General features: G+C 39.9%; 3 protein-coding genes, 1 long non-coding RNA gene and 1 other non-coding gene across 5 annotated transcripts; 4 read left to right on the top strand and 1 right to left on the bottom strand.

Annotated features, from left to right (window-relative positions):
• Positions 1 to 18: 18 nt before the first annotated feature.
• Positions 19 to 180, top strand: LOC135594541 (U1 spliceosomal RNA). Its single transcript, XR_010480098.1, has one exon. It is a non-coding gene; the product is annotated as a U1 spliceosomal RNA (small nuclear RNA).
• LOC135593679 (probable 2-oxoglutarate-dependent dioxygenase SLC1) lies at positions 37 to 7,022 on the top strand. Its single transcript, XM_065083902.1, has 5 exons — positions 37 to 313; positions 3,708 to 4,161; positions 4,242 to 4,489; positions 4,563 to 4,881; positions 5,429 to 7,022. Exons 2-5 carry the CDS (start codon positions 3,922 to 3,924, stop codon positions 5,702 to 5,704), a joined length of 1,083 nt encoding a protein of 360 aa, XP_064939974.1. The 5' UTR covers positions 37 to 313; positions 3,708 to 3,921; the 3' UTR covers positions 5,705 to 7,022.
• Positions 6,589 to 6,858, top strand: LOC135594137 (cyclin-dependent protein kinase inhibitor SMR1-like). Its single transcript, XM_065084551.1, has one exon. The coding sequence runs from the start codon at positions 6,589 to 6,591 to the stop codon at positions 6,856 to 6,858; it is 270 nt and encodes an 89-aa protein (XP_064940623.1).
• Positions 7,023 to 8,198: 1,176 nt separating the features above from the next.
• Positions 8,199 to 13,863, top strand: LOC108951245 (uncharacterized). The gene is made up of 6 exons (XR_010479772.1): positions 8,199 to 8,364; positions 8,807 to 8,849; positions 12,083 to 13,236; positions 13,321 to 13,376; positions 13,473 to 13,599; positions 13,682 to 13,863. It is a non-coding gene; the product is annotated as an uncharacterized LOC108951245 (long non-coding RNA).
• Positions 13,651 to 15,866, bottom strand: LOC135593678 (probable xyloglucan endotransglucosylase/hydrolase protein 32). The gene is made up of 4 exons (XM_065083901.1): positions 15,279 to 15,866; positions 15,103 to 15,203; positions 14,785 to 15,002; positions 13,651 to 14,257 (listed from the first exon to the last, which is right to left on the bottom strand). The coding sequence occupies exons 1-4, from the start codon at positions 15,484 to 15,486 to the stop codon at positions 13,894 to 13,896; spliced, it is 891 nt and encodes a 296-aa protein (XP_064939973.1). The 5' UTR covers positions 15,487 to 15,866; the 3' UTR covers positions 13,651 to 13,893.
• Between the last annotated feature and the right edge of the window lie 766 nt (positions 15,867 to 16,632).

Below are 16,632 nucleotides of genomic sequence, written 5' to 3'. Positions count from 1 at the left end.
TCCGGCAACGTTAAAACCATACTTACCTGGACGGGGTCGACGGGTGATCAAGAAGGCACGTGGCCTAGGGCAGCGGCCCCCATTGCACGTGGGGGGGTGAGCTGCTCTACCATCTCCCCAAGTGGGAGAGTGGGCGTCGTAATTTGTGGTATCGGGGGTACGCGTCCGCGCGGCCCCCACCCAATGTCATATCAAATTCTTCCTGTTGGGCTCAGCCTCGAGTCAATAAGAAGCGGCGCTTCGTCCGGTCCACTTGTGAAGCGTCTGTCCGGTCCAATGGTGCGTCATGGGATGAAATCAAACGTTATTAAAGGTGATGTCGTATATTAATTATTAAGATGCCAATTTATTTTTGTAAATGATCCATACTTGATAGAGAATAGAGAAAAAATAACGATTTTTATGTTTTTTCAGATTTTTTGACGCTCTTATTTTTCTCTAATACTCTATATTTCTATCTCCGTTCCCAATAAAATAGTTTCCATTCACATTTGATGGAGTAGTTCATAAGATATTTTGTAAAGGAGTAAAGTCTGGTTCATTTCCAAAATTAAAATTATTATAATATATAGATTGAGTCATCGAGTTAGACTAATTCATCCTATGAATCAGTCCATATAGTATGGATTGAAACTATTTTGTTGGAAAAAAGAAGATGAACATTTAAGGTATTAGAAAATAATAAGAACCCAATGGAAATTTTGAAAAGAGTATGTCATTCCAAAAAAATAAAGAAAAATTACAGTAGAATACTAAATAATAACTTTGAATAATATTAATGCCTTTTTTTTTGTTGCAATCAAATTACAGTAGATTAGCTACCCTCATCAAGAAATTTGTCTGATTAGATATTGGTCTCTCAATCTTTGATAACTAATTTGGTATAGTACACCTAAAAAATAATATATCATCAAAAAAAAATTATTAGATGAGATATTGAATCCTCTAATTCTTGATAGATAGGTATGAAACACCACTATTAAATCAATATTTTAGATGTCATAATAATAAATGATTAAGGAGTTAAGTGCATGATCATCCATGTTCGTTAAGTAAAACAAACAAAGAGGGAGAAGGAAATGTAGCAAATGTTGACCGGAGGTATTGTCTTGTTAGGAAGAAATAGGAACACAGAAAATAGTGCGAATAAATCATGTTGACCTCAGAAGTTTCTGATTTGTAGATTCGACTTTGACTTGTACTTCCTGTTTCTCATTTGTGGAGCTGATGTAGATTAAATTCTTGTATGTTGGATCATAACTGGTAACAAAGCCACGAAGCAGCAGAGTGCCTCCTCCTCCTCCTCCTCGTGCAACCTTGTGTTCTTGAGGTTGATGGTGGAGTTGCTTCTATTACTGACTTGGTGGTGGCTGCAGGCTGAGTTCATGTAAACCCTAACACTAACCCTAACCATGTCAATCTTCGTTCTGGGGCATTCTACCATGCGTCGACAGGGATTGTAGATGGTGTTTCTGGAGTGTGTTCTACGCAGTGATCAGTAACATCTAATTCAATTGGTTCAAAATGACAAAAAATCAATACTTTTGGGGTGGGTTTATATTAAGTGTTCGAGGCAATATGATAATAGCTAACATTTTGAGGGATATGTATATGAATCCGATCCCATTAAGAATGTATTTACAAGAAAGAACACAAATGAGATGGATAATCTTTCAATGAGTAGGATTTCCATCAGCAATCAACGGTCTAACTTTTGCACCTAGTCAAAAATTTATCTTGGCTGACATTATGGAAGGTTGATTGGTTGAATCATGGAACTCATCCAGTTGACTCAGCATTCACATTGTTTGTATATCTCTTCCAAAATTTAAATCATCAAATGTTTAAGCAGTTTATATATCATGGTTTGTGAATTTAAAATAAATCAATATTCCAAGAAACTCAAACATCAAATATTACTTCCATCAGTTAGTTAATTTATTTATAATTATAATGTTTTTGGAGGGGTATGAATTAATATTAGTATGAGTTTCAATGTCATTATACTTGTATTCAAAATTCCAAGTTGATGTCCTCAAAACTTAGGATGTCTTTATCTTCTACTCTCTCTTTTTCTGCTTGTCATCATCTACCAACCGACCTTCACCCGAGAAGCATGCAGCACACAATAACCAGGTTGGGAATGGGCACTTCAGGTACAGCTTCAGAGAGCATGAAAAGTTAGAGTACTCCTAGAACATATGTTATTTTCTCCGACAGGATTCATAGGATACCTTGCGGATCATGAGCCAGCATATCCCTCGAGGGTAGGGAAATTAGTACTCACAGGTAATCGAATGGAGAAAGAGGACCACCCTGTTTCTGCGTCTTCGGCCTTCCATGGAAGGGAAATTAGTACTCACATCAGCTTGGAATTTAAAAGTCGGAGAAAATAACATGTTCTAGGAGTACTATTAACTTTTCATGCTCTATGAAGCTCTACCTGAAGTGCCCATTCCCAACCTGGTTATTGTGTGCTGCATGCTTCTCAAGTGAAGGTCGGTTGGTAGATGATGACAAGCAGAAACAGAGAGAGTAGAAGATAAAAGACATCCTATAGGAAACCTTTGAGAAAGTAAAAGTTTTGAGGAGATCCTTCGTTACTTGGCTGCATCTATTTAAAGAAAAAAAGGACAAGCTGGGAGGTGATAAAGGGTAATAATAATGATGAGACACGAACTAATGTCATCTGCTCCCGGGTGACGTCTCCTAGGTCATGCAGATCGAAGAGTTGCGGGGGTCGCCTGCCTCGGTCTGACCTGACAACGTCTGGCCGAAGCAGACCAAAACGTCGATCGAGGCACATCACCATCCTGTAGGAGCTCGGTCCTTCACGCAACGCAAATGCCGGTGTCAGACGTTATCCAAGATACGACTCTGCTCCTTGCAAGCGGACACATCAAGAAACGATGACTTTCCCTATAAAAACCCTCATGTTCGGAACGAAGAGGGAGGGAGAAAAATAAGAAAAACCTCCTGAGACTATCGACTGACTTGATCGTTAGAGGGGTCGGGCCGAGCTCTCCCGACCCAACCTGTGTACAAGGACGAAGACGGAGTGCCTCCCACCGAAGGCCCAAGCAAGGGGTCCCCCTCCGGAGAAAACAGTGACCCCGTCGAGATCGGACGATCGCGATCGGCTACCTCAGTAGTCTCAAGGGTCGTTCAGAAAGATCTTCAATCATTCAGATCCGAACCCAATCGTATTAGCCCCGAGGCCACGTCGTAAAGATGTTGACACTAAAGGCACGTAAGCATCTAATATTATATTATTTGGAAGATTTTATTCCAATCCATTGTAGATCTAATCAATTAAAAAAAAAGGTCAAAAGTATTTTTCAAAATATCACATATAAAATCAGCATCCGAATATTCTCCAGTCAACTACAACCAACGGAAGAAATAAGAATAAAACTTTACATTCTTCTTTTAGCTCATGTGATTTGACTATGCATATCGAGTTTTTTAATTAACTTGAAATATTTATCATATTAATTACGAACAAAAATAAAAATTATCTTTATGATGATAATTATGTAATTATAATTTTATTAGGTTCCATAGTTTCTCTAAATTAGAACCATCTGTTAGACATTTTGTTCTGTATCTGAACCAGCTGAGTTGTTGGGTTTTGTCTCATGCTTGCTTTTTCGTCGAAAGCTCTCTTTCTCTCTCTCTCATTGAGATTTGAAGAGATCAAATTGCAGGCGCCATCGCCCATTCAGCTGAAGACTTTCCAGATCGCCGGTTGTCGGCCACCATTACCAACCATCGAGTCAATGGACATGCAGTCTGCCGACCTCCAACGCAAGCCTTCTGCGTTGTGTATATCAACCTCACAAGTTCTTCACCGTCTTCCCCATCCCTTCAACACATTTCTCCACTTTATCGACTTATCTCCGTTGAGCCAAGGCAGTGCCAATGGACGTAACGGTGGAGAAAAGAGCCATGAAGGGAGTGAGGTACCTCTGTGAAAATGGCATCACAAGGATCCCTCCCAGGTACGTCTTGCCCCTCTCCGATCGGCCCCAGCTCGCGCCGGCCGTTCGTAAACCCAATCTCCAGCTTCCCGTCGTCGACATCGGCCAGCTGCTTTCACCCGACCGCGCCAGCGTCCTCGAGACATTAGACAGAGCTTGCAAGGAGTATGGCTTCTTCCAGGTGCGTTAACTGCACTCGTGAAGGGTTCATTCTGTAGGTTGACACGTTGATGTAATGATCTACATGGTCTTTTGCTGTAGGTGGTGAATCATGACGTAGATGGTGAGGCTATTCGGAGAATGATCGACGTTGGGAAGAGATTCTTCGAGCTTCCGTTCGAGGAGAGAGAGAGGTACATGACGACCGACGTGAGGAGCGCAGTGAGGTACGGGACCAGCTTCAACCAGACCAAGGATCGAGTGTTCTGTTGGAGGGACTTCTTGAAGCTGAGCTGCCATCCTCACGACACTGTTCTTCCACACTGGCCTTCTTCTCCCACGGATTTGAGGTGACGAGAACATATATATCCTCATTTGTATTAATGGCATGCAGCTACTAATGTCGTGTCACTGCTCTTACAGGGAGGAAGCAGCTTCATATGCCAAGCACGTCAAGTCCTTGTTCTTGGTCGTCATGGCGGCCGTCCTCGAGAGCCTCGGTGTGGGAACCTCCGCTCTCGACGAGTTCGACGCCGGATCACAACTCATGGTGCTGAATTGCTACCCAGCGTGCCCACAGCCTGATCTTACCCTCGGGATGCCGGCCCACTCCGACTACGGCTTCCTCACGTTCGTCCTCCAGGACGAGGTCGAGGGCCTCCAGGTGCTGCACCGCGACGAATGGATCACCGTCGAGCCCGTCCCGAACGCCTTTGTCGTCAACGTCGGCGATCACCTTGAGGTCAGTACGCAACCAAAATCTATCGCATCATGCCGAGGTCTCAGCTCAAACTGAACCACCTGTTGCATCAGTTTGCCAAACAATGAGGAAGCTGCATGCTCCCATGCATTTACGTAGGTCTTAAATTGGATCAAAGAATTATATATATATATATATATATATATATATATATATAAAATTCAGAATCGCTCTAACACATGACAGATGGAGAGAATCCAAAATGTTTTAGTATGTTATTTTTGGAAAAGAGAGAAAGATTTAAAATAAAAAGAATTCAGATATCAATAAATTAACCACAAAAAATTTAAACATTTTCTTTCATATTTATTAGAAACATGATAGCACCCAAAGTATTACTCATATCTTCTTTTTCCCTCACAGAAAGTTAGATCTTATTCTCTCATATTTACTATGATTCCTTGTACTCTTGAGATATTGACTCTAAAAATCATAAAACATTTTTCAATCCAACAATTATATGTATCTGTACCAATCAAAAGGATGAACCTAATAGGAATCTGGATGCACCAAATCGATGATATTTCAGATATTTAGCAATGGAAGATACAGTAGCGTGCTGCACCGGGTGCTGGTCAACTCCTCCAGGTCGCGGTTGTCCGTGGCCTCCCTCCACAGCCTCCCGTTCGACAGCGTCGTACGGCCGTCGCCGGAGCTCGTCAACGAAGGGAACCCCAGGATGTACGTGGACACGGATTTCGCCGCTTTCCTGGACTACATGTCCTCCTGCGAGCCCCAGCGCAAGAACTTCGTCGACTCCAGGAAGTTGCCCGCCGCCTATAGTCATCCATCCAAAACCCGTTGACGTTGACTTGCCCTACCTGGTATCCCTGTCCTAAGTCACGAGTCTATTGTGAAATACGATTATTGAGAGGTGTGATGGAGTTTATGATACATTGGATCTCCTTCTAATAGCTAAATTTTGGGATCAATAGGATCAATATAAATTATTATCAGTAAACTCTTTATCTTTGTTTTCCAATTGTACAACATGCATGGTGCATAAAGAGATCAAATCAGCCAAACGCAATGCGAGAAACCAAGCGTTTCAGTGACATCCATGACAGCACCAAAAAGCTCAGCAGCTACGAATGATTTGTTAATCATGTCAGGGAAGACACTTCCCTGACAACCCACTGCAGAAGTCGCCATTGCTTTGCTGACACCCTTTGGCAGAGCTCGCCAACTCCACGTGCATGGATGCGTTCCCTTCCATGGAAGGCCGAAGACGCAGAAACAGGGTGGTCCTCTTTCTCCACTCGATTACCTGTGAGTACTAATTTCCCTACCCTCGAGGGATATGCTGGCTCATGATCCGCAAGGTATCCTATGAAACCTGTCGGAGAAAACAACATGTTCTAGGAGTACTCTAACTTTTCATGCTCACTGAAGCTCTACCTGAAGTGCCCATTCCCAACCTGGTTATTGTGTGCTGCATGCTTCTCAGGTGAAGGTCGGTTGGTAGATGATGACAAGCAGAAAAAGAGAGAGTAGAAGATAAAGACATCCTAAAGGAAACCTTTGAGAAAGTAAAAGTTTTGAGGACATCAGCTTGGAATGAGTGGAAGAGATAAGAAGGCCAACGGACACCAACCAACAACATCCTTCACAAGAGCTCCACCTTCTTTAGTAAACCTTAGGGTTCAGTTGGCCTCCCCAAAGCTAACTCCTGTTTCGACTGACGCTTCGATGGAGGGCGGCGAGGACGACGAGGAATGCCACACACCGACGTCTGAAGAGAGTAGGCTGCCGGTCTTCCCGCGGATCTGCCCGCCTGCGCCGAAGAAGACGAGGAGGTCGGCACCATGCAAAAGGAGGCACTGGTCGTCGGAGCCGGAACTGATCGTGGTCGGAACTGAAGAGATGGAGCAGCTGTTCAGGTGGAGAGATCAGCAAAACGATGACCACAGTCTTGCAAAGAAGAGAAGGGTTCACAAGACAAGCGAGATCTCATCGTGATTGCCCTCTTCAAAATGATTCTCGCAACTCTATGCCTTGACTGAAACCCATATGTGTAATGCATACTCTCTCTCTCTCTCTCTCTCTCGTATACTAAGAAGACAAGCTTAATCCCTTATAATTAAGCCCTGCATTCCATAATAAAGGTAAGCTTATCCTTGCAATTAGAATTCGGCTATGCTTCGTATTTTCATCAAATTGACACGATACCAACTGTGCACATAACACTCATGCGAAGAAAATATGATCTAATTTAATTAAATATTCATTTCATTGATTTTGGTCTATTTAGAAACATTTTGCATACAATTTTTTTGGGTCTTTATGGATGCCAATTATCAATTCAATGTAAGGAATATGGTTGTTACTAAATTGAATCTGATCCGAACCCATCTAAAATCCAATTTGATTCAAGTTATATATGATGATTAGTTTAACTAAGCTTATGCATTGTATGGTATGAAGTCCTATGAAGGGAGAAATCATAATTCATTGCCTGCAAATGTATTACCAATCCTTATATTGCATAGTAAAAACTATTATATGAAAAAAATAAAAAATATAAATAACACAATTTCAAGTTTCCAATGGGATTCCATGAGATTCAGAACCCCTTAATATTTTTTACTTGTTGATTTGCTTTTTACAAGTTAAACTCTTTCTTGTTGGCAGTATAGTATAATCTATACTACATGTTCCAATCATCCAACCAAAATGCACCCTCAATATAATAAGATTATTGCTAGATTTTAATGAGATCATACTTCCTTCTTGCTCGGAGGAAACATACTTCAAAGATGGCAGTAAAATTAGCTCATGTAATTATTAAATAAATAACTAAATATAATTATCATATTTTTAATTTTCGTTAGTAGATTCAGCGTAACACTTGACATTTCATATTCCAAAGTCATTGTGACATAATAGAGATGAAATAGATCGTAAATTTTGATGAATCGAACCGAGCTTACGATCTTTGATTTTCGTTCGATTCATAAGAGATTATCTCTGTAAGCCAAAATCATTTTTTTTCGACCCAAGCAACATCTAGTCGAACCAAATCAAATAAAATCTTCGTCACGAAATCTAGATTCATATAATATAAATATAAATATAAATAAATATATATATATATATATATATTCCTCGAAAATCAGTAATTTACATACACATTCCTCTAAATATTAGTTTAGAATATTCGAATATATATATATAGGTAATTTATAATTTTATATATTTTAAGAGGGACAAAAATAGTTATTTTTGAAATACAAGGATAGATTTGTAAAAACACTACACTATAAATTGGCGCCCCGCTCGAAGCCTCGAACTCCGCGGCCTCTGCCTCTCCTCGTCCCCTTCTTTCTCCCTGCCTTGCATCGACAAATTGGTCTCCCCCAGTCGGGAGTCTCCTCTTCGGGTCGATCTCTCACCAACAGGTCGACATTTGTAGGAATTATTTCCTCAGATTTCGATCCCTCGATCCCTAATTTTGCCTTTTGCTAGGTATCTCATCGTTGCTCTGTTTGTTGGATTGATCGGTTGGTTCGGTCTGCAGTCGAATTTGTTTGGGATTCCATATTATCATCTTCTTGGTAGTATTGAATTTTTAGGGGTTTAATCTTTACTTTTCTGTTCTAATTTTTCATCTATCGAAGATGGTGCTAGTTCGGATTATTAGGTCTTTATTTCCTGGCTTATCGAATTCGCTTTATGCCTCAGTTTATTGTTTGATGCCAGTTTTAGGAGACTTTTCTTTTTTATCTCCATGTTTTTTTGTAGATAATTACACCTGGAATGATAAGCTGGGATGATTACTTCTTTTGGGCAAATCTCGATCTTTAGATCGGAAACTTGCATCACTCTGCTTCTTCATGTTTTGTTTATGATTTCTTCTCTGGTCTGCGTTGGAGTTTTTTAAGTCTGTAATAGTATGTTTTATTTGTAGGTTATGTGTTCAACCATAATAAGAGTCCTTCTAGTTAAATGAGGTACCAAGTTGCAGATCACTTGTCGGTTATAATTACGTTTCCTTAATCCTCGCATTCTATGCCTGTATTGATGTGTTGGTACATAGTTGATCAAGTACAAGGATTCACACATTTGTCAACCTTTGACTATTTCATTATGATAAAAGATTATTCTTTTGTTTATTTATTTGCACCAACAGTGTAACAACTGATGAGCCATGAGTTGGTATTTATCAGTTAAATGAGATATCCTTTGGATTGGGAATCATTGTGAGCATGAAAATTTTGTGCTTATGTGTTACAACCATACTTACCAGGACCACACCACCTTTCTTGGAATTTTGATTGTGGTTTGCTTTCCAGTCCACAATATCATCGATATTGGGATCCAAACTCATGTATGGTAATCTTCAGTTGTATATATCTTCCAAGAGGTTGTTAGCAGTTACCTACTTGGAGATGCGTAGTTTTATCTAATACATTTCAAGGGTGCTTATGTACTTGCTATTTTTTCACTTCAGCTGTATCTTGCTGATGGATGATCTCCCCCATTGTTATTTAGGTGTGATCCTTGTCATCTGGCTTTTCATCTGGGTTTAGTTAAGTTCTAGATTTAGCCTTCCCGATTCAACTATTTTGGACTGTCTCACTAAAACTCCTGAATTTTAATGCTCCAAGACCAACATGAAAGAGTCATACTCCCTGTGGGGCAGTTGAATGTAGTACTTAATTTGCAGGATTTACTCAAATTTCTCAAGATGAGAATGATCATGGCTCAGGTTTGAGTATGTGATGTAGAACAGAGTAGGAAAGAGAGGCGAAGAGAAAGAAAGAAGTGTGAGATAAGAGATTAAAGACGAAAGAAAGAGAGGAATCATATTAGAGAGAAAGAGAGGAGTCAAATTAGAGATTAGAGAAAGAGACTAGAAAAGAGAAGATGCAATTCATTTTCATTCAAATATGAAGTATTTGATCCATTGACAACCTCCAGTATTTATAGGGGATTAGGAGTCTTGGTAGAATTAATAATGACAATGATTCCCAAAGTATTCTCGTAGGGAATTAGTATACTTTTAGAAATCCAAAATGTGATTTCTAGAATAACTAAATAGTAAATGAGTGCACTTAATACAAAAGGAGTTCCTAGAGAGACCAAAAGATTTTTTTATTTTCACACAGGTCTTAGAATTTCTAGGTCAATTAATTGATGATTTTTTGTTGATTTTTTTACTTAGAATAAACTTTTCTTAAATTCTTTATAAAACTAGGTGGTTCTCCATCAATATGTCTTTATTACACACACACACACACACACACACACACACACACACACACACACACACACACATATATATATATATATATATATATATATATATATATATATATATATATATGTGTGTGTATATATATATATATGTATATGTATACATATATGTATTTATGTATATGTATACATATATGTATTTATGTATATGTGTGTATATATATACATATGTATATATACATATATGTAGTTGTCAGCCTTCCTACACGCATGCCAGCTACCCCTTGCAAGATCTGAATAGGATTGAAAGTCCATGAATGTTGAATGGTCCCATAAGCACTTTCGCCCACCCCTGAATAATCAGTAAGGCGTGGGTTTGTTGGAACCACTTTGTCGAGAGAATCCATTTCGCTAGTTGTTACAGTGCATAAACGAGCCCAATCAACTTTTAGAGTTGAGTTTTAGTTTCCTACCAGCCAATCTTTGCTTGAGCTTGGCTTTCAATTACTAGCACTCCCATAGATCACAGTTCAGATTCAATTTGACTGATCTATTTGTCAGCTGTCTTTTTTAAATATCATTTCATCCCGATATTTACCTTCCGAGCATATCTTAGGCCAGTCCTCTCTTCTATGTTCTAGATGCTTTCTTCGTACTTTTCAGACCCAAAGGTGCTATCATGCTTTTTTTTGTTCATTAACAAAATATTTGACACATTGATAATGGTTGTCCTTTATCCTCTCTTACCATTTCTTTGAATCCAAGATGACGGTTCATATAGTTTTGGAGGCTTAATCATCTGATTGAGATCCATGATCTATGCTGGTGTAGAACAAGTTTATAATTGTATTACAATACTTGAACTCTTAATTTTGATGTCCAGCATCAAAATTTTTGACTATTATAATTGATGGACTCGATCTAGTGAGACAGACATTGTTCCTAATTCAATTATTATGTTTGATCTATCAGATTTTTTCAATCTAGCCAAGAACACAATTGACAATTTAAAATTTGATCAGCTCATTCATAGAGGAATGACTAGTTTTTTTTTTTTTTTTCCAAATTTGACCCTTGAACGGAAAGCATTTCAAGATTTTAGTACATTATAAAAGCTAATTGAGAAAGCATTGAGCTACTGTGTAGGTTCATATGCAGAACAAGAACTTAAAATAATATTTCTTTAATTTATTTGAACTCTTGTGGAATATTTTAGTTTTTCATTAAAGGAGTCATTTTTTTCTTTTTTTAAGGTGCTTCTTTTATTGCAAATATATGCCATATCAACGTTTACTGATGTTGCATCATATTCATTGGCTATGGGATAATTTCGAAGGGATACCTTTGCAGCATACAAGTAGGTTCTTTTCAAAGGGATTCCTTGCAACGAACAAGTGTCCTTTACATGTTATTTGATCTGTTTCACCAAAGGGGAAAAAAAAATCTACCTTCTGCAGATGAATTAATTGCATTTATCATTTTAGTAATAGCTTACCAAGAAACATGGTCATCGGTTTTTCCCATATATATTCTAGTAATCTTTTCTTTTATATCTGAAACTATAGTGAATCATGTCCTGTGTGATAACATGATCATGTGAGCTTTTTGACGAATTCCCAAACCTGTTTATTGACACTGTAGTAATAATATCACCACCAACAATTCCACTCACCGAAAACAATGTGTCTAGCAGTCGCAGACCACATTAGTGATGTTCCTTCCCAGATGTTCAAAAGGAGTGAACTAACCATTTATTGTATGTATCTCAATAAATTATTGTCACCAATCTCCACTATAATTAAAATTCTGCAAAAAGGCTGCATCCTACATAATCCTATACTTTTGGTTCCATCCGTAGATACCGTAGGCTGCTGTTGTTTGGCGGGCTGGAATTTCTGAAGTTGAATTCTGATTTTCCTTTATATCATTGTTTTTTTCATGTTGTTGACATGGCTCTAGTATTTTGTATTTTCATGGTCCATCATAGGCTGTTTCTGTGGAATCACAGTGCACAATCGTTCAAACTTAGCTGGCTGCTGCCCAAGGGAAGTTAGCTGTACTGGAGAAGCAAAAGGAAGACACCCTGCCTGACATATTTGCCATCAGCTCTCTTGGAGAGTTGCACAGTGAACTCATTTTCCTTGTAGTCATAAGAAAGCATGAAATCCAACAATTTGTAGCCATTATTTTCCATCATATAGATATTTGTACAACTCGACCATGTTGGAGAAGCGATAGGTAGCTGCATGATATATATTCATCCTGTTGCATGTGCATTACAAGGTTGCAGATACACATGATAGCATTGTGCGCCTCCTTGTACATCATTATAATATGTCTACAGTCTGCTCATTTAATATACATGAATGCCATTCATATATGCAGTGATATGCCTATATTTAAATACAAGTATTTGCATAAATCTGTATTGCTGAAACCTCATTTATGCATTTGTTTATTGGGTAATGCTCATTTTAAGTCCGGGTTATTCTTTTCCAGAGGCTATAATTAAGTGGCAGAGGAGTCTGAGGTGCCATGCAGGGAAGAGTTTAACCTTGCTACGTTTGTCCAGAAGTACAAGAAGCTCCGGAATAATGAGTTTAATCTTCCCACTTTTCTCTAGAAGTACAAGAAGCTCCACTGGCACTTGTTTGTCTTGCTGCGAAGATATCTGATTTCCAAATTCAACTTGTTAAAAATAAAAATGTTATTCACAATTCACATACAATACCACCTTATATGGTTTTGCCTACTTTTTCCTATTCTTTCTCTACCAAGGTGTTGAAGTCCATCATCAGTGTCTGCACAGTTCATCACCTCACTGTGTCAAATTATGATTCATCCTACAATCAAGTAGGAAGTAGGGTGTACTAAGCAACTTTGGTGGCAACATATGTGTATATGTTTTGTTTGATTCATATTGTTGGTCCGAAAAGTGGGGGACATTTGTATTCAGTGGACCTGATGATGCATCATGTAGTCTTCATCACTTCACATGCCCCTACATTCGATTGATTTCCATATGATCTGACTACAAGCATTGAACCCATGAATGGTGTTTACAGCTGAAGGGCAGAAGAATGAGCTACCATAGAGGCATGAAGTGCTTGAAAATATTACTTTCATGAAGTTCCTGGAACGGTTTGTCTGAAAACTTTGAATTCCTTTAAAGCATTACCGTAGAAATCATTTGATATCAACTCTTCTTTTTCCTACTGATTTCAGGGACTCTGGAATGTGTTTCAGAGATGGAATTTTCTCCTCTGCGTCCCCTTCTACAGGTGTCATTCTTGAACTCTGGTTTCTTACATCCAGCATCTCATATGCATTTCGTTGCCTCAAATACAAATGGGACGGTTAAAGCTGTGATTCAACAGTCGGTGTAAGCAGGCCCGCACAAGACGAGACAAAATAATGGAAGAGGAAAAAGAGTGATTGCCGACGCGTCTCTGACACGCTTATGCTGGAAAATGCATGTACTGCAACGCGTTTGACAGGTTGGAGGTACTTCCTGCCACCCTAGACATCAAACCACACCGTTCTGCATCTTTAATATTGCAACACATTGAATTATTTCATTATGCAGATGAAAATGGCAAATGAATAGTACACTTCCACCACCATTGCAATCTCCACCATCATATGTCCCCTTTGGGCTACTCAAACAAAGGAAGAATACCAGACTCTTCCACCTTAACCAGGAAGAGAAACATTTATCTTCTACCAACACAACTACAGGTAACAACGACAACAACACAGCTCATTTTGAGTCCACCAGTTTTGCAGTCTGCAGCTAATTCAGCCCCAGCACTCTGGAGTCAGGGCATGATCTCTCTTAGGATCCATGCAGTAATTGTACACCATGTAGTTGCTCTGCGCCCATTGCATGGCTGCATACTGCTGGGGGCCGAGCCCGGAGCCGGACTGTGACGACGGTGCCTGGCGGCAGCTTGACGGAGCATACGCCGAGCACCCTCGAATGATGAACCTGGTGAACCTTGCGACGAACGGTTGGTACCGGTAGTCGACCCTGTACTTGCCTCTGTCCGTGGCCCAAGATGATGCATCCCAGATGGTTCCATACATCCACATTGGCCGCATCGGAAATGTGTTTTCGCTCTTCCTCGGATACCGCCGTATAGGTATGTCGTCCACAAAGAATCTGCAGGCACAAATGGCTATCATCTTCTACAGTCCACGCTCCAAAGAGAGCATCGTTCACAAGGCCACACACTCTACCAAGTTTAGCTGTTTCAGACCCTGCCACTACTTTTGCTCTTGCCTAGTTACATGGGATGTTGTACATGTAGATACCTTTTGGTGTCTGGTTGACAAAATCAGCCATCAAATCAGTCATTGTTCTTGATAGGTAGCATTTTATATTTACTATTTCCTTCTTGGCAGATTAGGTTTGGTAACATACTCCTACCCTTTATAATAACACCGTGGTGAGGCCCAGTCTTAACATTCAATGGCAAACACTATTTACTACTGTACAAGAAGATAAGAGGGGAACTTCTCTTTCGTTTATCATTGGGTTCTTAAATTTAGGTGAACTAATCTTTATATTCCCAGACTTGCAGTTGGGAAAGACAAGTTTTCACATGTCCAACAAGATCAGGAGGAGGGCAAGAGTTCAAGCCAAAATGAATCAAAAGGAGTCCCAGTTGACACAGGTGATTTACTTACATGATCTCGTCTGGGTTCCACAGGATGGCATAGTTGTGGAAATCGGCAGTCGGGTCAAACCAAAGGTGGAACTTCATCTCCCTCCCAACATATCTACTATCGCCGCTGCCCCTGATGTACACATTGGTCTGCAATCTGTATGGCTTTCCTGGAGTATTCCCCATGAACTCAATGTCCACCTCATCATGGAACCCAGGATGTACCTGGTTATTAGAAAGCTGCAGTCCAACGATTTCAGCAACAGCATTGTCAAACAAACGATGCAAGGTAACATTTTAATGTTGTAATATAATTTTGTCCAGGCTCAATCCTCCTCACATAGAAAGCAGTGATCACTCCTGCAGTGTATCCAGCTTGGAGCTTGATGGATGCCGCAAAATACCCACTTCGATAAGGGCGATTCGACTTGAATCCGCTTCCTGTCACCAGTAGAATATGAGCAGGATTAGCATGACGAGATAGAGATGGAGTTCCTGGAGGTAGAGTGAGGAAACCTGAGTTCCTATCGAGCCAAATGGTCGCCGAGGACTGGTCTCCGGAGACTGTTTGATGCTGAGGCCCCCAGAGGTTGCTGTACCCATGGTAGAAGCCAGGCAAAGGCTTGAACCTGTGGCTCGGGTAGTATCCAGGCGAAGGCTGACCACTGCTCCAATGCAGCATGGAGATCAGGATGGAGGAGAGGAGGAGAAGGAGGAGAGCCATGGAGAGAGCCTATGCCCTCAGTGACACACTGCAGTCAAATGCTTGGATCTTGGAAATATATGGCAATGCAGTTGGTATGAAGTGGAAGAGATTTAATGGCTCCTATCACCACAAGGCTCCTAAGAGATGGATATACTGATAGGGAACTCTAGAAGGAGACAAGGACTTGAAGGATTGGGTGGAAATGATGTGGAAGGAAGGAATGGTGAGATCCAGAAGCCCCAAGGGAAGGTTGGTGAAGAGGAAGTTCTGTGGTTCTCCTACCTCCTCACCATCACTATTTTTCACTTGCCTTGAAGCAAGGGAAAGGGGGTGGAGGAGTGGGGAGGGCTGGGCATGGGTGGATGGCTGCCTGTGTGTAGGGCAAAGGGAAGCTCAGAGCAAGTGTATTCTGTGGATTATAAGATAACTCGACATGGATACAGACCAATAACTAATGTAAGACTTGCTTGACCTATCAGATGGCTGCTCATCACCCACATCTTTGCTTTTGACCCCTCCTACATTGGGCCATGAGAAAGTAGATCCAGGCATCTAACTCATTATATCTAGCTGTAAGTATGTTGTTAGAACTTGACAGCAGGCCACCAAAAGGTCCAAAGCATTCAATAATAATGGCATGGGAACTGGATTGCTGCATTTAGGGCAGCAATCTTACAGGCAAGCCTGCAAGGAACAGATTGGCCAACTTTTTGATGAGTGACATGATTATTGTGCCTTGTGTTACTGTTTCATATAAGGAACTATGCAGAATTCACCTGTGATGAATTCTAATATTGACACTTTTATGGGGTTCAACTCTAATGAATTCCTGTGTGGGGTTCTCAACTGTAGCTTACATCAACAGATATTTGTTTCCTGACCCCCCAAAAAAATCCTAATATTGTGACTATGGATAAGTTCCAATTATAACCAAAGATTTAATCATCCAAATAACTTTAAAATGCCAAATTATTCTATAATTGATCATTGGATTTAAAGTAATTTCCTAATTATTCTTTCATACTCACATTTAATTTGATTTTTTTTTGTCTTTTGGTGAAGGGTATGTGGTGGGCTTAGGATTCGATTTCAAAACCTTGCTATCTACTTACTAACATTAAATGCTGGACCCTCTTATCTCATTAAATGATATCATCTAATTTT

The sequence above is a fragment of the Musa acuminata genome, chromosome BXJ1-9 (genome assembly GCF_036884655.1).
Source record: "Musa acuminata AAA Group cultivar baxijiao chromosome BXJ1-9, Cavendish_Baxijiao_AAA, whole genome shotgun sequence".
NCBI lineage: Eukaryota > Viridiplantae > Streptophyta > Magnoliopsida > Zingiberales > Musaceae > Musa > Musa acuminata.
Note: the sequence above shows the minus strand (reverse complement) of the source record. Positions and strands in the feature narration are given on the sequence as shown.